The 22,066-nt window shown below is 33.5% G+C and overlaps 2 protein-coding genes, 1 long non-coding RNA gene and 1 pseudogene across 3 annotated transcripts; 3 read left to right on the plus strand and 1 right to left on the minus strand.

The window, feature by feature from the left end:
* Nucleotides 1-1,713: 1,713 nt before the first annotated feature.
* On the plus strand, nucleotides 1,714-6,103 carry LOC114408296 (annotated as a pseudogene).
* A 29-nt stretch (nucleotides 6,104-6,132) lies between these two features.
* Nucleotides 6,133-8,205, plus strand: LOC114408607. Its single transcript, XR_003665912.1, has 5 exons — nucleotides 6,133-6,414; nucleotides 6,499-6,682; nucleotides 6,796-6,857; nucleotides 6,935-7,567; nucleotides 7,653-8,205. It is a non-coding gene; the product is annotated as an uncharacterized LOC114408607 (long non-coding RNA).
* Nucleotides 8,206-8,331: 126 nt separating this feature from the next.
* Nucleotides 8,332-10,083, minus strand: LOC114408606 (cysteine proteinase 15A-like). The gene is made up of 3 exons (XM_028371710.1): nucleotides 9,464-10,083; nucleotides 9,000-9,246; nucleotides 8,332-8,832 (listed from the first exon to the last, which is right to left on the minus strand). The coding sequence occupies exons 1-3, from the start codon at nucleotides 10,037-10,039 to the stop codon at nucleotides 8,555-8,557; spliced, it is 1,101 nt and encodes a 366-aa protein (XP_028227511.1). The 5' UTR covers nucleotides 10,040-10,083; the 3' UTR covers nucleotides 8,332-8,554.
* A 4,486-nt stretch (nucleotides 10,084-14,569) lies between these two features.
* On the plus strand, nucleotides 14,570-21,673 carry LOC114408608 (transcription initiation factor IIF subunit beta-like). Its single transcript, XM_028371711.1, has 6 exons — nucleotides 14,570-14,852; nucleotides 16,481-16,589; nucleotides 19,941-20,074; nucleotides 20,175-20,249; nucleotides 20,606-20,755; nucleotides 21,203-21,673. Exons 1-6 carry the CDS (start codon nucleotides 14,652-14,654, stop codon nucleotides 21,320-21,322), a joined length of 789 nt encoding a protein of 262 aa, XP_028227512.1. The 5' UTR covers nucleotides 14,570-14,651; the 3' UTR covers nucleotides 21,323-21,673.
* Nucleotides 21,674-22,066: the final 393 nt, after the last annotated feature.

Raw genomic sequence — 22,066 nt, forward strand, 5'->3', positions numbered from 1 at the left:
ATTCATAAAAAACAAGTAGATAAGTCAGTTGAATTATTTAATAGTATCAAAATTTTGAATCTTATGTAAAGAGTACTCATACAAGTAATGATAATATTTAATCACATACATATCATTCAAGGATTAATGTTTTCTCCACCAATGAACATAAATGTGTTGTTAACAGGTCAATCAATAAATACATGCCCTTACACGAAGAATGAATATCTTTGGTAATGAATTGAGGATATAAAAAAAAGATTAACCAACAACATAGTTTAAAGTGAATACATATTTCTTGTAATTAGTAACAAAACAATAGAATCCTTTCTTATTAAGACCTGAGGGAATATTTATTTATTTACTTACTCGTGCGCGCGAGCTTTAGGACGAAAAAAAAGCATTTTAAACCGCGGGTTGGAAGTAGCGGCAAAGATATGATTTGGTAAGATAATTGTAAACGATTTTTTCTTTTTAGTATTTTTCTATAGAACAAGAGCATTTGCCTCACATATATTCAATCATTCCATCTTAGTTATGCATTTTGGAATTCCTGATGGTGAATGAAGGTCGTTTTCTTCCCACGATGAATCTGCTACGGTCGGAGCTCATCGATCCATTTCTTACCTTGGCGATCTCGGCCCCATTCAATTCAAAGATGTGCGACTCCTTTTCAATTCTCATTGTTCTCGTTTTAGATTCTTTTACCATGCTCTGTTTCACTTTTTTCAATGGTGTTTTGATGCCTTCATCCAACTCAATGTTATTTATTTCTTACATTGATAAAATCGATTCACCAGCTCAATGCAGATAAAAGTCCATTCCAGCGAACTTATGCTTCTTAGGTGCCTATCAAATCTCTATCTGCGCTTCCATTTATACTTTACATTGATTTTTTTTTAAAATAAAACCTGTGCCCCAATGCATTTAGCGGGTTCTTGAAGAATTGGAACTCTCTAATAATGCCATAAGATCTGAATAACTTGCGCAATAACTTGGTTTCCCTGCATTACGTGCATGGCCTTATCGAGATTTTTAATTTTTCAATTTACTGTGACCAATTTTTACGATTCATATTTTGTTGAAAACACAACCGAAATTATAGATCTGTTTTTATTTTGATCTCAACATGTTTTAGATGTTCAATGCTCTGTTATGGTGAACCTATGCTGAGAATTTGATTTCTTTTATTGCTATCTTAGGCACATGAAAGAATTCCTTCAAGTAAATATAACTAGGTTCTGTAATAAAAAAAAAAGAAGTAAATATAACTTGGTGACCTTAGGACTTATTTGTATTAAATTAAAATTAAAACAGGGTAAAATTGATTTTGATAGAATTAATTTTGAATTGTTGAACAAATTGGACATGCGCTAAAATCAATTTTAACTACAGATTTGATGTTAGAACATCTGAATGGGAGTTACAATGAGACTGTTCTCTGTCTCGCTCTTTCTCTTTTTTGTGCCAGAGGTATTGGTGAGGCTCAGTGACAAATAGTATTTTTGTCTCTTTAGAAACTTTGAGCTCCAGGAATAGTTTTGTTTTTTCATGCAACATTGAATTGTGAATGTTGCTAAAAAAATATCGCATATTTTGGTACTCCTTGTATTTTGAGCGGTTCAAAAAATTCGTACCATCATATACTAACACTGATATGTCACATTTTATAGTATTGATTTACTGAATTGGAAAACTTATCATTTTATCTTCTAGATTAAAAGATGTGGGGAAATGGCACGTAGGCTACGGTTGTTTAAGGAACAAATGACGAAAGCAGGTGTATCTCCCTCAATGTGGTCAACAAGAGACGATCATTTTGATCTGGAACATTTGGAGGTTGTTGTATGCTCTGAAAACTATCACCCATTCTTCTGTTCAAGAACGCAGTATCATGTAAAGAAAATTTTCTTCATGGTTAGGTTAAACTTGAAGAACTTGAAGGTATGTTTGCTAAGTTCTCCTTTGCACAAATGCCATAATCACTTCTGACACTTGGGTTAACTGTTCATCTTGCTTGTATTTAAATAAAAGTGTATAAGCATTTAAGTTTTGCTATATTATTATGATTTATTTCTGTAGACGTCTTGCTTACGCATACTGTTAGTACAGAATCAAACTTATTCTTGGGCTTGTGGGATGTATCTGATCATAGCTTGGTCTTTTCTTTTCTCTCCTTGGTTGGATAAGAGAACTGCAGTCAAAGTGGTAATTCCTTTTCTGATATATCATTTCAGGTTGGTGAGCTTTTCTCTTCAGCAAAAAATAAGGCTGTAGCTCACCAGAAAGAGCTTGAATTTCAGACAACTGTTGAAGGGTCTATTGACAGTCCATTATTATTGGAACAAGTATAAGTTGCATCTTTGTAGTTTCTGTTTATTACTTTACAGTTTTGTTCTATTTTTCCTGTAGATGACGCTTAGTAAATTTATGTTCAGGAGGAGACGACAACAAAGCAAATTAAGCTGGGGTTTATTGGTGGACTTGTTCATAGGGAAAAATCAATTCCTTTCGAAAGAATTATATTTCGTGCTGCTAGGGGAAATCTGTTTCTCAAACAGGGTGTGATTGAACATCCTGTTCTTGATCCTTTGTCAGGAGAGAAGGTTACTTTAAATTCTTAATTTTTTTTTAAACTGTTGCGGAAATTTAGATATGTAGTTTGAGCACTACATCATTACAGTTCCTCCTTTTATTTTAAAAACTGTGAACTTATAGAGATGAATGACAATGCTACTTTGACAAATTTCTATGTTAAATTATTTTTTTATTCTGGAAATTTACTCTTCTATTGCTACTAGTTACTTCTACTTTCTTAGTCTTTTTTGGTTCATAAAGTCATTGCCTCCCTTTTTACAGGTTCATAAAAACGTATTTGTTGTCTTTTATTCCGGAGAAGAGTTAAAAGTAAAATTCTGAAAATATGTGATGCTTTTGGAGCAAATCGTTATGCTTTCTCAAATGACTCGAGTAAACAATTTCAGACGATAAGAGAGGTATACGTAATTTCTTCTTTTAGGTTTCTGCTTAGCTTTCAGTTGTTGTTAAGCATTAACTAAATGCTTCAGATTGCTGCATCTTGAGAATTTCTTGTCTAATATTAATAAGAGCTGCATATTTAATATGTAGTTTGGGTATTTCAGATGAATGTTTTACATCTTTAACTTTTTTGTAACTTTTGCTAGTTATCTTTCCGTTATGTTTTTCTGGTAACATCTGTCTTGTTTTTGTTCAAAAGGGTAGGTAAAACTTGTAAATTTCAGTGATCTTGATCATCCTTGTTGTTTAGTTGTTAATTGTTAATTTTTTTTGTTTTTATTTTTCTTATCCAAGTTCAATAGTGTCTATACAATGACTTAAGTGAACCATTTTTTCCTAAAGTGCCCTTGCATGTTTGGATGGGATTATTTTGGTGGAAAAAGCATTTCTAAGGGGATTTTTTTAAAATTGATATGTTTGGTAAAATAATCAAAGGAATAAAAAAAACTTCTATGAAAAAATTATCATAAAGAATACTTGGGACAGGATTATAATGGGGATAAAAAGCATTTCTAAGGAGGAAAGTGTTTTTTGTTCTTCAATAACCTATGTATAACTTTGTCAAATCTCAATGATATTGATAAGTCATGTTGTTTATTTGTCGAAATTTTGTTTTTTATTTTCTGTCTAAAAATTGATGATTTTAAATATAAAACCACTTAGTAGGATAAAGTTGACTAACTTAATTGAAATGATTATAAATACAATGAATGAATCCCATTGTTTGGAAAAGATATTCACCATATACGAGAATCTGGATTTATGAAGTGAATTTCTTTCAACTTCCCCACAGTAGTTGATGCACTTTACCCATAGTAGAGTTCTTCATAGACTGATACCGGATAAGGTACAGGAAATAATTATTGCATGAACTTGATAGGTTTCTGGAAGAATTTCAGAATTAAAGGCTACCATTGATGCAGGGTTGATTCACCGGAGCACTCTATTGCAGACAATTGGACATCACCATGGGCAGTGGAGGCTTCTGGTTTGTTTAATTTTAGATCTAGTATTTTCTAAGTATAATTGCTAAAAGACATGCATAGACTATTTGATTGATGTTTCTGTTTTCAGTTTTGCTGCTAAGCTTCTGCAATTAATTTTCATTACAATGCTAACATTTCCTTTCTTCAATTTTAACTGATAGTTGAAGTAGGAATAATCCATTTGTCATACTCTAAATATGCTTAGCATTAATGTGACGAAGAAATGTCTCCTTGCAGAAGGTTGGTGTCCTGTTTTTGCAACAAGTCAGGTTCGTCCTTGAACTATGAATTTAATTTCTGATACATTGTGCATAAACCTACATGTAATGCAGTTTTTACTGGCTGGTATAGCTAATTAGTTTGATTCAATACTTGACAGATTCACAAAGTATTGCAGCGGGCAACTATGGACTGCAGTTCTCAAGTTGGGGCGATATTCCAGGTTTTAGAGACAACGGAATCACCACCTACCTATTTTTGCACAAACAAATTCACTTCTTCTTTCCAAGAAATTGTTGATGCCTATGGGTAATTTACGTAGACCTCAGCATGTGCATTTCAAAATGCATTCCCTTTCATTTGTTTGTTTATTCTGTTATAGCTGAGAATAAATATAGAAAAGTGAAGGCACTTTCTATTAACTTGTGTTGTACCTGGTTATCAGGAATGTTTATTTTGTATTTTTGAAAGGAAAAAAAAGATGTGTCTAGTACAGTCCTTAGCTCTTGAACTTCTTCTCATGTTAATCAAAAGATATAAGAATTTTAAATATTCTTTGCTAGTTTGGTCAAGTTTAAAAGATGTAATTGTATTTTTTTTCACCCTTTTCCAATGCTGTATGATTTATTTTTTCCACTACTTGTGTATATGTTTTTGTTTGGGCCCACTATGTATAGTGGTGGACGGAGAGGGCGACCAACCGGACCATAATCACTTCCAAATTTTTTAAGTGTATTTATGTTGTTAAATAAAAAAAAATAGCCCTTTAACTGTTGTATTGTAAAAAGCAAAAAAATAATAATTTACCAATCCCGTTAACTACTCTATTCCTTCTCTGTCTCAGACATGCTACCCATCTCTACCTCCACTTGGTTTTTTCCTTTGACAGTTTGACACTTCTTTAGTTTTTTCCATCCTTTTTTATTCTCGATCAGATCTCAATTCCTCTTTACTTTCCACTAGATGGATCTCATGTGGCTCTAAATTGTTGATTTGTTGGTGACTATATTGAGTTTATTTTCATTGGTCCACATAAAAAAAATAATGTATGCTGTCTTTCTATTTTCAGGATATGTTGACAGCTATATAAAACCATCAAATTAACCCAACATTATTTCCTACTCCAATGATGTATCTTAAATTTAAAGTAATATACTTTCAGAAAAGCTGGGCACTGGTGTGAGTGTATCTATTCTTGTAGTCAATTCATCCCTAAATATAGGTTTTCAATCCTACAGAGTTTAGAGTGAAGACATGTGAATTATATGAAATTTAGAATATATGTGTTCGGTTAGTTCAATCTAATAATATCTAATATCGTTGAAGTGTTTAGGCCGCAATTATCACATAATCAAAGTCTAATATTGTGGAACAACTTGTACTAGTGGATTTTATATGTTTTCGTTTAGTTGCTTCTTGATTTATTGATAATCTGTCTGAAACTCAAATAATCGCTACTACTTGACAGAATCGCCAAGTACCAGGAAGCAAATCCCGGTGTATACACAGTTGTCACGTTTCCATTCCTTTTTGCCGTAATGTTTGGTGACTGGGGGCATGGCATATGCTTATTACTGGCGGCTTTGTATTTAATGATCAGAGAGAGAAAATTTGCTAGTCAGGTACTTAACTCATGATCATGGGGTATTTGTATTGAATCTGAATGTTCCCTTCTATATTATTTTTAAGCAAGTGTCAGTTTTGTTTAATGTTGTTAATAACAGCAGAAACTTGGAGACATAATGGAAATGGCATTCGGCGGACGCTATATTATTATGATGATGGCCCTCTTCTCAATCTATACCGGGTTGATATAGAATGAGTTCTTCTCTGTTCCATTTGAACTATTTGGACCATCTGCCTATGGATGTCGTGATCCTTCATGTAGGTGGCTATTAGTAGAATTTATTCAACAGGATTAGTCTTCTTTTCTATTAATTGAATTGACTTAAATTATATGTGTGTGCAATATTTATTATTACTGGGATGCTTCTACAACAGGTTTCATTAAAGTGCGTAGCACTTATCCATTTGGCGTGGATCCTAAATGCCATGGTACTGGGAGTGAACTGCCATTTCTTAATTCTTTGAAGATGAAGATGTCAATTCTGCTGGGGGTATCCCAGATGAACCTTGGAATCATAACGAGTTACTTTAATTCAAAATACTTCAAAAACAACATAAATATCTGGTAATAGCAAAAAACAACTTCAGTTTAATGAACGTGGTGTATGGTGTATGGTGTTCATTAATTGGTTTTCCGATGATGCCTCAGGTACCAGTTCGTTCCCCAGATAATATTCTTAAACAGCTTGTTTGGCTATCTTTCACTCCTCATAATTATAAAATGGAGCACTGGGTCGCAGGCTGACCTGTATCATCTGATGATATACACGTTCCTAAGCCCAACTGATGATTTGGGTGAAAACCAGCTTTTCGTTGGTCAAAAGCTCCTTCAAGTAAGAAATTTCAAATTTGATTTGGACACATTTTTCTAATAACACTGAACAGATGCCACATCTGAACTGTCCACTGTTTCATTGATGTTAGCTCGTGTTACTACTGTTGGCAGTTGTTGCTGTGCCATGGATGCTACTACCAAAGCCCTTTCTCCTGAAGAAGCAACATCAAGAAGTAAACTCAACTATTATTTTGATTTTTTTTCATTTTAACTAAATCCCATTCTATTATTTATCACCATGCTTCCTCAGAGGCATCAAGGCCAATCTTACGATTTGCTCTACGGCACCGATGACACTCTTGAATCAGAATCACAAAGTATTGCCCATGACCATGACGAGTTTGACTTCAGCGAGATTTTTGTGCACCAACTTATACATACAATAGAATTTGTGCTTGGAGCTGTTTCTAACACGGCATCGTCTCTACGTTTGTGGGCCCTCAGTTGAAAGCGTTTGATGCGACTCTCTGAATTTTTGTTTTTGGTAATGAAAACAAAATTAACATTGATATGGGCTTCCTGTTTCCCCCCTTCAAATAGGTGATGGCATTGTTAGGAATACAATTTAGGCTTTTTGATAAACTTGCAATTCGTGGATGGCAAGAACTTTGAATAAGATCCCGTGGGCTTTGAAATCCTATGAACTTGCATTTTAAACACTTATTTTTTAAGTAATTACTAATGAGAAGCATTCAGTATATAGTTGATGTTCCTCAATATTTTAGACACTTGTTAGCACAACCCTTTATTATAAAACCGTGCATCTCTAAATGCATCATACCCTTTCATTTTGATTCTTTCTTTGGTTTTTGGTCTTGTTCAGCCTAGCTCATTCGGAGTTGTCCAGTGTTTTCTATGACAAAGTTCTGCTTCTGGCCTGGGGGTAAGTTGTTTAGTTGTGTCAATGTAAATGGTTGGCTATTAAGGTTATTTGATGCATTAACCCTGTATGTTTGTGACTGATGCAGGTATAATAACACTATTGTTCTTATTATTGGCATTTTTGTTTTTATCTGTGCAACTGTTGGTGTGTTACTGTTAATGGAAAGTCTAAGTGCTTTCTTACATGCTTTGAGACTTCACTGGGTAGAGTACCGGAACAAATTTTATGAGGGAGATGGTTACAAGTTCTTCCCGTTTTCATTTGCATTACTCACGGATGAGGATGAACTGTAAGCTGGAAAATACCAGATGACATTTTACATAGAAATATGTCAGTTTTACCTTGAGAACCTGCCATGTATTGTAACTACCCTACATGTCAGCTAAAATCAGGGCAATGGAATATCCATCTTTCCTGTTTGTAGGTCATTACATTTGTAATTGAAACTAAAAAGGCCTGCAGTTTAAGAGAGGAATGAAAGACATTCATTCCATTGCCTGATCAAGTCGGCAACCATTTGAGGTGTTTCCCTAGTGCGGAAGGCATGGCGTGTGCATGCCCTGCACAATCAAGTGCATACTGTACAGTGTAAACTGTAAAGAGATTTTGAAAATAAATTATTTTAAATTGTTTTGACTCGTTAATTCTTTTCCAGACCACATTATCATGTCAAATTACTCTTGTCAACAAGTCAGTTATTCTCACCTGTTCTCTTCTCTGGCAGATTTTTCTTACAATGGCCGTATAGTAGAAGGCATTGGCAATTAATTGTGGGAACACAAATTAATTTTATTCAGGTTACTTGCAATAACTATCGATAACCGTGGGTAATATTTGTAGCTAGACTAGCTAGCATAGAGAATTACAGCATAAAAGCATAAACATGGGCTTAGCAGTTTCCTCCTCCATAACATTATACATCATGTAAATTATTTACATACACACTATACTGGTGCCCCTACCATGTTTAGGCATCCATCCTTATATTTAATGGTTAGAAACATGTATAGCAGCTACAGTTGAGACCATCGAGTCCACCCCACATACATTGCGACCTCTGCAGATCTTGTAATATCCTTCTTCTCCCCAGCTCTCCCCCCATGAATTCTTTATGATCCAGTAAGGCTTTTCCTTAAAACGAATTGGAGCATAAGCACCAGATCCATAGCCCACCAAAAGAACCCCATGATCCAAATGCTTGCCGCAGATGTATGGGCATGAGACGCCACCAATATATGTCTGCATAAAAACTGCATTGATACCAACTGTACCATGCAAAGCAAAAGTCAGTGTTTCTGTAATCAGAGAGAACAATTTATCAATAAATCTTTCGAATAAATCACACTCTCTCTTGTTCTTGGGGGTGGGGACGATCAAAGAATTGAAAGATATTTCAACAATTCCTTTGGGAGCCGTGAAAAAAAAAAGTTACCTGCAAGAGGACCATTCTTGACCAGATTTGCAGCAATTTGTTCTTCATCAAGGGAAACCACACTGAAATTAGCCACGGAAGCAGCGATTTTGCTCTTGTCAAATTTGCAGGGGCCACGGTCTCTTCCAGTGTAGGGATAATCCTCTTCTCGCATTAGTCCACCAGCCTTGAGTGTGTACTCAAATGCAGTGGTCATCAACCCACCGTTACAACCCGAATCACATGCTCCACGCTCTTCCGGATCACACTGAGAAACTTGTACACACATTAATTCACAAATGTTTTCCAAAATCCAAACCAGACCATGAAGCTGGCAAATTTTATTATCTTCCTACCGATGTTACTTGTATTCAAATTCTCAAAAAAGAGACCACAAATTGGTATACATCATGTTGCAATATATCACAAATATAGGTTTGCAAGCGTATGAAGAGCAAATTGGTAAAAAGAGTGTAAACACTAACCTCATGATCGCAATCCACAAGTTGCTGCTCACTGAGGCTCACGAGCCCACCGGTAGAAAGAAAATGGGCACCTTCCAAAGCTCCAACGGCGCTAAATGACCAACACGATCCGCACGAGCCCTGATTCTTGACGCCGGTAACAGCTCCATGGTCGCGCCAATCGAAATCGGTAGGAAGGTCGCTGGTCGGAAGGATCGGAGCCTTCTGAGCGTCGGAGGGAAGGCGGAGCGGCTTCAGGCCGAGGAACTGGCCGCGAAACTCAGCCGGAGTGAGATCGGAGAACCTGGTGACGCCGTGGACGGCGGAGGGGTCCAATTTCTGGTGCGACTTGGCGCGGAGCAAGTTGTTCTTGAAGATACGGAAGCGGTGGTCGTGCTCCTCCTGCGTGGCGTAGGTCTTGGCGAACTTTGTCTTGAAGGCGGAGAAGTGGTGCTCCGCGTTGAGCAGGTGGTGGTCCTCCGCGTCCGGCACCACTTGACGGATCAGAAGGTTGTCTTCATCGTCGATTCGTTCGACGGTGGCTACGGCAGCGGAGAATAGGAGGAGACCGAAGAACAAGAGTGAGAGATTAGCCATCGGAGGAAGAGAAAGGTGCAATGGATATTTTAGCCTTTCGGGAAATTTAATGCACGCTTCCGAGAATATTGTAAACGGATGTAACCAATGAAATATAGACACGTGTTTCTCTGTTATTGGGGTTACAAGAGTTCACTCCTTAGTCTTAGCCCATAAGTTTCAGGCCCACTTATCCTCTTCACATTTTCTCTCCCTCGATAAGTAATAGCAGTTAACAGATAAGACGAAACAGATAATAAATGTCTAAATATTTCAAAATAAATTAAATCTACATCTAATATTGAGCCACTTAATTTAATCTTAAATAAATATTTTTAATTTATTTAATAAGTAAATAATATTTTCTTATTAAAATAAATATAAAAAAATATTTTTAAACAGAAATAATTTAAATAAGCACACTGAAGAAATAAAAATTTACTTATTTCATTAAAATAAATATTTATTTTAATAAATAAATTTAAACAAATTATTTGTATAAATTAACAAAGAAAATTGAAATAAATGAAATTTTACAAAAATTTGTTTTATTTAATTATATGATTATTATTTTTTTTGCAAATCTATTTGAAGTAAGGTCTAACACCTCTTAAGTCATTTTTGCTAACTATCTTTGTGGTTTCATGCCGCTCATATTCTCCAACATTTCTTCTAGGCAAAGTATAGATTGAATTTTCTACAAAGAAATTCATGTTTGTTAATGTTGCTTCAAATAGATTTGCAAATACAAGTTTTCATTTACTTCTTCACGGATCAAAATTCAATTAAAATTTCATCACAATACTTCAAAGTATATACATAATTTATCTATTGTTAACTTTTCATTTACTCCTTCGGTCCCTTTTCATAAGATATTAGTATTTAAATTCATGCACCAGGGATTTATTTAAGTTATATGTTTTTTATATTTGTATTTAGTTTATTTAAAATAAAATATATATGTAATTATCCAACTTATTTTTCTGTGAAATTATATTTGGAACACATGTGTTATACGAGTTTATTTAAATTATATGTTTTTATATTTGTAATTAGTTTTACATAAATAAAATTATCAATTGTTAAAATATTTAATAATATATAGAATATAATTCTTAAAATTAAGAAAGAAGATTAATTAAATTTTATAATAAAAGCACTTTAAGTAACGGTGATCTTTCAGATCTAATAAATCAGTAAAAAAAAATCAGATCCTTATACTAAAAAAAAATCAGATCCTTATGAACGTTAGAATATATTTCATTTATCCAATGGTTGGCAAATTGTGAAGGTAAGATTATACAAAATAAAATGTAATAGTTCTAAAATGTTGAAGTGTTTTTTTTTTTTTTACAAAATTTTGAATTGAATCAAATAAATTGTTGTCAAGCTAATAAAAAAAATATTATGATTCTAAAATGTTCAAGCACTTTTTTTTTACAAAAAATCTACATTAAATCAATTCAATAATTGTTATTAAATTAAAACCCCACAAATATTTAAATATCTTATATATTTTTTGATTAAGTCAACGTTGTTGTCAAATTAAAAGTTCAATCCAATGGTTGACAAAATCTTTAAGTTTCATCTACATACATATTGTTTTAAAATTTTCTTACCTCTTTTTATAAGATTATTTTTTAATTATTTCTTGGATTAACAATTTTTGACCAAAATATCCTTATTTATTTTAGTCTATAAATAATAAATATTATGAATGATCTATTTCTCTTTCTTACGAGGATTGGAGAATGAAAAAGTTTATTTTCAAAAATAAAACTTCATTATTTTTAATAAGCGTGAATTAGTTAATAATGTGTTATAATTAAGAAGATATGGAATGTATCATTCTTTAATTGTATTCGGCCCAAAAAGAGGCTATATTAATATTATTTTGATGAGGTTCAGGTCTAGGTTAAATAAAATTTCTTAGGGCAATGTTAGTTTTTAGACAAGAGTGTGGGTTTTGTGAGGGCATGGAGAAATAGAGAGAGATAGAAATGGATGAGAAGAATTGTTATAGTGGGAGACTCATTCTTCTTCTCAACCTCTCGCTAAGGTTATGCTTTCCCTTTGGAGTGTAGGTTGTCCATATTTTCCATTCGTTATTTCATCTTTTTTTAGCCCTAACTTCATTTGTTTTTGTTTTCTTAATGATCTTATTCTAATATATTCAATGTTGTTTAGATCGATATCACATCTAAGCTTGATACCACATTGATCGTTAAAATTTTAAACTTTTAAGTTTAATTGCTATCAATTTACTTTCGTAATTTTCTCAAAAAATCTTATGCAGTTGTAATTTAAAAAATTACAGTAGGAGTGACCGATCTAACTTGGAGACATTAAAGGCTTATAGATCGCCATGGCTGATGAAGTGCCCTTTGATTGTGGCTTGGTCATGGCAGTGCTCTCCTTCGATCTTCTCCACCCCCAAAGACTATCATTTTGCAATGCAAGTCCTCCCTTTTTTTCCATTCTCTTTTATTGTAGCCTTAATTTTGTTTGCTTTTGTTTTTTTTTTTTCTTGTTTCCTGAAAGCGTTAATACATGCTAACACATTTCGATTTTGTTTGAATCAATGTCACATCTATGTTGGATATACCTAGTCACTCATTAAGATTTTAAAGTTTTAATTTTAGTTGTTATTGATACATTGTCTTAAATTTGTCAAAATCCTATGTGATTGTAATTAATAAAAACACAACAAAGGTTTTGAACCATGGTTGCTATGAAACTCTTTGGATAAATTTTGTATGTATCTATGTTACCAATGTTTTAAATTGCACTTTTTAATGATAATTGTTTTTTTTTTTTAAATCCGTCAGATACGAGTGAGGTGTATCTATGTTACCAAGGTTTTAAATGGTGGTTACAGATTTGTTGCAACTTGAAAATTTATGAAGATAATGGTAGCAAAGACCTAAAAAACTTGTCCACGTCACATTTTAGATGTTAAGAATTTATTCCTATTAAATTCATTATTGAACTTATGCTGAAACATAATTTTTGTTAAAAAGTTTTATACTATTCAATGTTTGAAGTGCACAAGATAATATCTTAAATATTAGAATTATCTTCTCTCAAGTTGTTACCAATGTAATGGCCATAAAATTAGTGATTTTTGAGAGTAACATGCACATACTAAATAACGAAAAAATAAAAAATTTATTTCTCTTTTATATCTTATATCTATAGTTTTTTTGTCTTTATATATTTTCTTTCTTTCTAAATTGTAATTTTATTTTCCTTAATCTTATAAATTCATAATTTTGATTTTTTTAAAATTTAATTGAGACATTTGATCCGACAATTTTATAAATTGACAATTTTAATTACCTGGTTGATACATTTATATTTTGTTGGTTGATAATTAAATGTGATTAATTTAATTATTAAATTAATTATAAATTATAAATTTATTAAAAAAAATATCTTCCTCGTAGTCTTCCATGTTTCTCCGTGTTATTTGTCCCCAAAAATTAATAAGTATCAAGCAATCTTTGCTTCTACCCCTTTTGTTGTAATCTTCCCCATCATAGTCATAACTTACTATCCCTTTAACAACAACAAGCTCCTTGTTGTGTTTGTTGTTCCTCGTAAACTTAGCTACACGAAATTTCTAGAACCAATGTCACGCATAAACTTGTAATGATCACTGTCATGCATGATCGATAAATTCATTCCCAATCCGACACTCATAGTAGATCGACCAATCCTTTTGCTTAATATATAGAAAAGAATAAAAACTTGAAAACTTTGTTGTAACACTCCAACAACAAGCTTGACCCTCACATTATTAAAGATGGAGTGAGGGACATGACGGGCTAAACACAATCTAACATTGACAGTACTTTTGGGTTGCACAAAAACTTCATGTTATCTCTTTGATAGAGACCTTATCACAAAAGCTTGGCAGAGAACTTCATTTCTATCATCTTCTCTTCTTCACAATAAAGCTTTGAATTTATTTTTTTGGTTTTTAATTAACTTAACTATTATACTAATCACAATTAATTGTTAACCGACATAATACAAGTGTATCATATCAGTAATTACTTAGTCAATGCATATAATTTGTGAGTAATCAAAATAGTCAATTTTTCAAAATCATGAAACCAAATATTTTAATTTAAATTTCAAATGATCAAAATTATAGATTTTAAAAGATTAGCAAACAAAAATTACAATTTAAACTTTTTTTGTATTAAGCTGAGAACCTCCTCTGAAGAAAATTTATTTATTAATTGTGGAATATTAGTCAATACAAAATTTTCTTGATTGATCTTAAAAAATAGTATACTAAAAAAATTTGTATATATACTACATTAGTTATAAATTTTAATTTTATAAAATAAATAATTATCCTATACATTACCCAAACTAACATTAATTATTGTATTGATTTAATCTCGCGAAGATGGGAAAGTTCACGGAGTAAACAAAAAAACATGATAGAGCTTTTTGGGCCGAAACATAAGGATCCGGTGTTTTGTTCGGCCCAAGAATAGGTTACAATAATAACGAGGTCGAGGTCGAGGTCAAATATAATTGACTTGGGGGCGGTGTCGGTTTTCAGACACGAGTGGCTTTTGTTACTGCGCTGCGTGCAGAAACAGAGAAGGAGAGAAGAATGGACGAGGAGAATGGTTACAGTGGGAGTAGCAGCTCTAACTTGGAGACTACAAAAGCAGAGAGATCTGTGTGGCTGATGAAGTGCCCTTTGGTGGTGGCTAAGTCATGGCAGGCTCATCCTCCTTCTCAACCTCTCGCCAAGGTTGTGCTCTCCCTTGATCCTCTCCACCCTGAAGAAGACGATCCCTCTGCAGTCCAGGTTCTTCATCTTGTCTAATCAATTTCCATTTTTTTCCCTTAATTTTTTTGCTTTTGTTTTCTTCTTGTTACCCTGAAGGATCAATGCTATTATGTATTCGATGCTGGTTTAATCGCTATCGTATCTAAGTTTCTTTTTTTCGGTAATTTAGGTAAATCACAAAATAAGAGCTAGTTTATTTTTCCTGCGGTGTGTTTGACCAACAAACGACTGCGAAAGTGTGCTTGAAACCACAAATTCTTGGAGTTGATTTGATTCGGAAGTTCATACAATCAGAATTCATTTGTCTCTTAAATCCTTTAGATACGAGTTGTATGTATCTATGTTACCAAGGTATTAAATTTTGGTAGCGATTTTTGTTGCGAATTGCGATCCTTTATATTGCGAAAATTTGTGGTAGTGTAGAACTCAAAAACCTTGAATTTGCGGCTGCAGAATTCAACAATTTGTAATTGCAGATGTTTTCTTAAAACCTTGAATGTTACTGAAGTTCAGTTTCCCTTTGAACTGCGAAATGGTTTGTTTGTTCCACTTTGTTGTTCTGTTGCGTACTCTGCTTCTTGCAAAATGATGTACGCATAGAGAAACTGAGCTTGGATAGATAATAATTGGCAGTGAGGGCATCCAAGACAGGTAATGGGTGGAGCTTGGATCTCAGGATCGATGGTTGGTGGGGGAAGATTTTGTCTCACTGCAACTTCATCACTGACTGGGACATGAGTACATAATCGCCTCTGCCTCCTAGAGTCCTAGTACTACATTCTGTTTTTTTGCCCTCACATTGTGCTCAACTTTGCGCACAGATTGTATTTGCCTCGGGATGAGATTAGAGTCCCAAGTGCAAGATTGTCAAACTTGAGAGTTTACATAAACTCATGGAGCTTCTATAGGCTCAACTAGTAAACTCCTAAGAGTTCACCAAAAAAATCTACAATATGTAGGCATAAGCATAATAATTTTAATGCAAATAATAGTATAATACAAATACACTACATAGATAGATTATACACAACACATTATAATTATAATATAATATACACAACTCAGATTATATCAGAAACCAAAACAGAAACCGGGCAGTTTATTCAATGAAAGTTTATGAGGAAGATGGAAGGGGAAAGAATGGGAAGGGAATTCCCCTTATTTGGGGGTAAAATTTTTACGAAGTTACAGCAAACACTCATATGAAGGAGCTGTTCAGTATGGCACACATGTTTTGATACTGGACATTGGTGCTTGGGATAACAGAGAAAAGTGAATGGAGCTTAATGGACTCACATGAGCAAAATGGATTCACTGATTCAGAACACAAGCTTTGCGTAATTCAGAACAAAGTCTATTCATTTTTAAGGAATTCCAATCATAGTATATGGTTTGCAAATCCATTCATTTTTTTAATAATGAGTTCCATGACATGCCTAATGATTTTAAAGCAAATAAAATCTGTATTTTCATGATTGCTTATTATGCATTTTGTGCTATTTTCCCCTATGAATTTATTGACTGTGCAAGAGGAGCGAAGATTCAGCTTCTAGATTTGTCACAGTATAGATATGTGCTTCTGATTAATATTTGTTGCTTGTATTGATGTAAGAGAGTCATTGATTTATAATTCATAATTATGTCAGTTTACAATGGAGATGGCTGGCTCCGAAGCTGTGAATATGCCAAAAACTTATTCATTGAATATGTTTAAAGACTTTGTTCCTATGTGTGTCTTCTCCGAGACTAGCCAAGGTGAGAATCGTACTCTCAGGTTTATGGTAGTTGTAATTTTTTGTTCATCAATAGCAGTTTCAAAATTATCCACTATTGGAGCAAGGACATGATACATCCATATTAGATATATATCCTCTTGTAGATAATAAAATGTCTATTTAATCTTTTAATTTATATTTTTTAACCACAGCCTTACAAAATAAAAGTTGTATTGCCATCATGATTATGGTTCAAAAATTGTTATTGTTCATTGTGGTGTATTTATGGTAATTAAATTAATTTATTGTTGTCTATTCTATCCGGAGCAGAGCTTGGTAGGGGGGGGGGGGAGCGGGCTTCCCCCGATTAATTAATAAATTTGCAAGATTTTAGAGGTAAATATTATTTGTTATTAACTAGTCCAAAAATTGCTTTAATTTACTTGTATAAATATATATAGCCCATTTTGCAAATCTGATTATGGTCCTTTATTTTCTTTTTTGATTTCACTTTTTCCAAATATGGGATTTTGGTTAAAACTTTTAATCAGTCTACTTCTCTTAGTAAGGTCTTTCTTCAAGCATTCTAGAAACAAAAATTATTATAGCTTTGTGAAGGGTCCCCTTGCAAGTTTGGTTCAAGCTTTGCCACTAATTTTGATTTGAGATTTAAGCCCTGTCGGAGGATGCTTGCTCATTCGGAGTTTGTTAGGAATCAGAAATCAATAAACCAGAAATGTGTTAGGCCCAAGGAGCATGGGCCCAAATTGATACTATGGGTCCAATTGGTACTCTTAACAGGGGGTCTAAAATATGGAAAATATATTCTAGGAGGATGGCATCATGAGGGAGAGGGATTGGTTACGATTCTGTTTTTATCATTCAGCTATTTCTGGGCAGAGGTATTAGTCACCTCTGAAGGAGCTTTGCTCTAGGGATTATAGGAAGATCCTCTTGTAATCAATCATACTTGGTGAATAATACATCATTTCACACTAATTTACCTTTTCGTTCATAACAAAATGAAAATCTGAATAGAATGAAAATACCTCCAGTCCTATATATAAGAAACAATTACCTAATTCATCAAGACCAATAAAAGTGGTTAGATTGGTTATTTTGTCATAAATTTTAATTTTATTCCAATACTACCCATACATTAAATGGTTTTAAGAGGTGATTATTTTTCAAATTCAACCAATGAGTATACCTTGTTTTGTTGATAACTCAATAAAAGCACCCACTTTCATGGGGAAATGAGTGTAATCATTAATAGACATCACAATTAATTAGGGGTAAAAAAGAAATTCAGCAATAAAGTAGTCCTATATTTCTTATAATTAGGACCAAGAAATGTTACCTTTTGTTTATTTTATATAGGACCGGGGTAGTATCAATTGTAAATAGAATAATGCTCCTTACAAGAAAATAGAATTTATGTAAAAGGAAAAATACCAAGACTGCTCTTCCTATTAAGAAACGAGTCTCACCAAGGCCAAAGCCTTCCCAGCACTACCCAATTCTTGCCTACCTCCCATTGACCCACCTCTCCAATATATAGAAATGATTTCCTATCTCTCTCAACCACAAAATCAAATGCCACCTGCTATGTTCTGTTCTTTTATGTCCCCTAACTGTTTCCATCTATCCACTGGCCTCTCAGAGTTTTTTGTTATCATTTTGTTGACAATTATATTAATTTTTCATGTTGAAAGGGTTTTGATATAAACTAGTGAGTATCCCTTGTTTTGTGTGGGGTTTTCCTTTTAAGTATAATTAGAATTAGAATTTAGGGTAAGCATAGTTTAACTGAGACAAAATGTTTGAAACTAAAATGAGGATGTGTGCAGTTAGATTTAATGAGAGTTTGAAAATTTAAAATAGAGTTACAGTAGTTTAAAGGGACATGTGTCAATTTCATTTTCTAAGGGAGATTAAAATCATAATCAATACTCAACAGTGGCAAATAGTGCCACTTAAAAATGACAAGTCCCTAGAATGTTAACAGATAGCCAATTCCTCCACTTCCACGATCTGGCTTGGCAATCCTACCCTTATCTCACCAAAGTGAATCATTGAGTGTGATTGAGATTGCTAGTTGTACAAAAGCACAAGTGAAATCTTCAATGTGTATCTTTACAATTGCAACTTTTTTTTGCAATTCAAATACCTGAGGATAGGTAACATAACCTTTGTTAACTGCTGCAATTAACTATTGTACCAGACATCTTTTATAAAAATAACTTGAATTTGGTATGGCATAATTGAGGCTTCATGTGATTTCAAGATATGATGATTTTTTCTTTGGGATATGACTTGTGAGTATTAACGTTGAATATGTCTTAAGTTTAGAATACTTCTCAAGTATTTAGCATCTGTTATGTATATTAAAAGTTGTTTGCTCTGTATTTGCTATATATGATATAGTGGCTGCTAATCAGTCTGTTATATCACTAAAGTATTTTGGAGTTGGCTGTTCTGAGCCACTATTCAAGACTGATTGTTATGATTAAATCAATAAATTATGCCCCACTGCAAGTAAAAGGACTTAAATGTAATGCAATCAAGAAATTATTTAGGGCTCTGCACCACTATCCCAGATTGACTATTATGATTAAATTAAGAAATTAGGCCACTTTCAAGTAAAGGGGCCCAAATTTAATGGATAGGGGTACATATGAATCAGGTAACCCCATTGTAAATAAGAAAACCCTCCCAATTTAAATCCAAATGAGTAAATGGGGACAGGTACTGGTACTAAATTTAGGTACTGTAATAGGAGAAACCCACGGGTTGGGGACTGAGGTGAGGATAAAGATCTCTTCCCGTATGGGGATGGGGATTATTTTTTCCATACCTGTATCCAGTGCCATCCTTATTGGCAGAACAACATATGAAACCTCCTATATTGTTTTGAAAAATTAATTTCTGTTGTAAATTTGATGTTTATGTTGAGATGGGACTTTTTGGGAAGACAAGTAAATCCAAGATGGAAGGTGCTTGAGTTTAAACAATACAGCCTGTATTTAATTTTAAGCATTAATAAACACCAATGTTTGCTGATAAAAAAAGAACACCAATGTTCTTTTATTTCACAGAAATTTCATTGCGTAATGTACAAATGTTTCTAAGAAGTCATCAATGTGTTATGGTAGTATAATAGAATATGCATGTGAGTTGGTTAAATGAGAGATTTAGGATGAGAAGTGCCAGTACTTTTAAGTTTCATTGGTCTAAAACTCTAAATAATTTGCTTTATCATGACATGGCTAGTGGTAACTGTGAATTGTGATATATTTAATTTAATAATTTAAAATGGATGAATAATACTTGTATATACAGAGTTTTTTCCCCTGTTGTCACATTGAAGCTTAGCTGCCTTGACTTTTAGGTGGCAAGGTTGCAATGGAAGGGAAAGTAGAACATAAGTTTGATATGAAGCCCCATGGTGAAAACATTGAAGAGTATGGTAAATTGTGTCGTGAGAGGACCAACAAATCTATGATTAAAAATCGACAAATACAGGTATTTGTTCATGTTTATTATTTAATTATCCCTTAATGTTTCTTGCTTTCTGTCTATGATTAAATAATTGATTCTTTGGTTCCCTTGATACTATTGGAAGGTTATTGATAATGATCGGGGAGTTCTAATGAGGCCAATGCCTGGAATGATTGGTCTAGTTTCATCCAATTCTAAGGTACATAATGTATAGAATCTCCTATCTCTTGGACATGTTGCTAACATGCTTGTAATTGAGACTCTATCTTTTGCTTTTGCCTGTATGATGTTTTTGGCCAGTCTGGAAGTTTTATTTTAATAACTAGAACATACAAGCATCATGATTCTAAAAAAAAATATGAATTTATGCTATAATAGCACCAGTCATAAGCAATATCTATGATACCATCACAAATACATGTAAATCTCAATGAAAATTCATTGGTGTAAGATGAATAATATTTGTTCCAAGGAGAAAGTTTGATCCCTCAAATGTGTATATGCATGGAATAATTCTGTGAAGTTTTTTTTCTTATTCTTATGATACTCTCACAGGACAAGAAGAAGACACAGCCGGTTAAGCAATCTGATACAAAGAGAACAAGAAGAGATCGGGGAGAGCTGGAGGATATAATGTTCAAGCTATTTGAAAGACAGCCTAATTGGGCCTTGAAACAGCTTGTCCAAGAGACTGATCAACCTGCAGTATGCTTTTCTGCTCTGCCTTTTTTTTTTGGTGTTCTTTTTCACCTGAGTCTAGAGAAATGCTAGCAACACACTCTTTAGAACACTCTACCATTGCTTGAAATTTATTGGAAATCACAAATTTTTACAGGTCTCACTTATTCAATGAGTTTCTCTCAATAGTTTTTAATAAATTTTAATCAATAGTGTAAAGTGTGCTAAAAGTGTGTTAAAGTGAGTTGTTAACACTCTTCTCTTTTTTATCATCTTGGGTTTATCTCAGTGTGTCTTCTTTGACTTCTTAGCTTGATTTTATGGTTGTAGCACACGTGGTCAAACACCACGGCATGTGTGTGCACACACTCCACTCACTGCCCGTCGGCCATCCCCATACACTCAGCCCCCTTTTTCTTTTGCAGCAATTTTTAAAAAAGATCCTGAATGAACTCGTGATTTTTTCTTTTGCAGCAATTCTTGAAAGAGATTCTGAACGAACTTTGTGTTTACAATAAAAGAGGTGCCAATCAAGGAACCTACGAGCTGAAGCTTGAGTACAAGAAATCTGTTGAAGATACGAGTGCTGAATAAGTGCGCTATGTTCTTTTACATTATACTCTAACTCCACTGAGGCACAGACCCTCCCAAAATATTGAAATTCAGTCTCTTTCTCTCTTTGCTGAGAAGAGTCAACGTGTTTAGGTAAATAGGTTGATGGAACAAAGAATCGTTGGACAACAAACAAGCAAACTGTGTATGTGAGCCGTGAAGAAAAATTATCAAAGATGCAGTTGTATACGTTCAAAAAGGAATTTTAGCAACCGAAAAATTAATGATATGTTGCCTGGTTACGTGTAGAATATCTCTGCCCCCTTGTACATAGAGTTGTTCTGTTCTAAAAGCCTACCTAGTAACATGATGCTCTTCCCCTAGTTTATATGATGATTCTTTCGAGCCAATTGAATATATCAGCACCCAGTTAATTATTTTTGGCAAAAAAAAAAGATACATTCTTTTTCTGATCCAACAACACTTAACTTAATTATGCTGCTTAGTTGTGTTCAGTCCTGCATTGGAGGAAAAGAGGTGAGGGATTGAGGGTCAAGTTTACTACTAGGGTTTCTTAAATTGGAGATGAAAGATTAAAGTTTTAAAAAATCTTCGACCCCTTTCCGTGTAATCCTAATGTAATATCATGCCAAATTTGTACAAGCTTAACATGATGGGCTCTTCAATAATAGAAAATGTATTTGCCACTTATTTGATTGAAATGGAAATGATGTTTTGAAGAATCGTTGAATGAAAAATGTATTTGCCACATTGATTGATTAAAAT

The sequence above is a fragment of the Glycine soja genome, chromosome 4 (genome assembly GCF_004193775.1).
Source record: "Glycine soja cultivar W05 chromosome 4, ASM419377v2, whole genome shotgun sequence".
NCBI classification, from domain to species: domain Eukaryota; kingdom Viridiplantae; phylum Streptophyta; class Magnoliopsida; order Fabales; family Fabaceae; genus Glycine; species Glycine soja.

What these genes read in the sequence shown, in the direction of transcription:
- LOC114408606 (XM_028371710.1), bottom strand. Translation starts at nt 10,039, where the DNA reads ATGGCTAATCTCTCACTCTTGTTCTTCGGTCTCCTCCTATTCTCCGCT. An exon ending in TTGTGGATTGCGATCATGAG is followed by an intron (nt 9,247 to 9,463) that starts GTTAGTGTTTAC and finishes CAAGTTTCTCAG; the next exon opens with TGTGATCCGGAAGAGCGTGG. An exon ending in CAAGAATGGTCCTCTTGCAG is followed by an intron (nt 8,833 to 8,999) that starts GTAACTTTTTTT and finishes TGCATGGTACAG; the next exon opens with TTGGTATCAATGCAGTTTTT.
- LOC114408608 (XM_028371711.1), top strand. Translation starts at nt 14,652, where the DNA reads ATGGACGAGGAGAATGGTTACAGTGGGAGTAGCAGCTCTAACTTGGAG. An exon ending in CTTCTCCGAGACTAGCCAAG is followed by an intron (nt 16,590 to 19,940) that starts GTGAGAATCGTA and finishes CTTGACTTTTAG; the next exon opens with GTGGCAAGGTTGCAATGGAA. An exon ending in TAGTTTCATCCAATTCTAAG is followed by an intron (nt 20,250 to 20,605) that starts GTACATAATGTA and finishes ATACTCTCACAG; the next exon opens with GACAAGAAGAAGACACAGCC.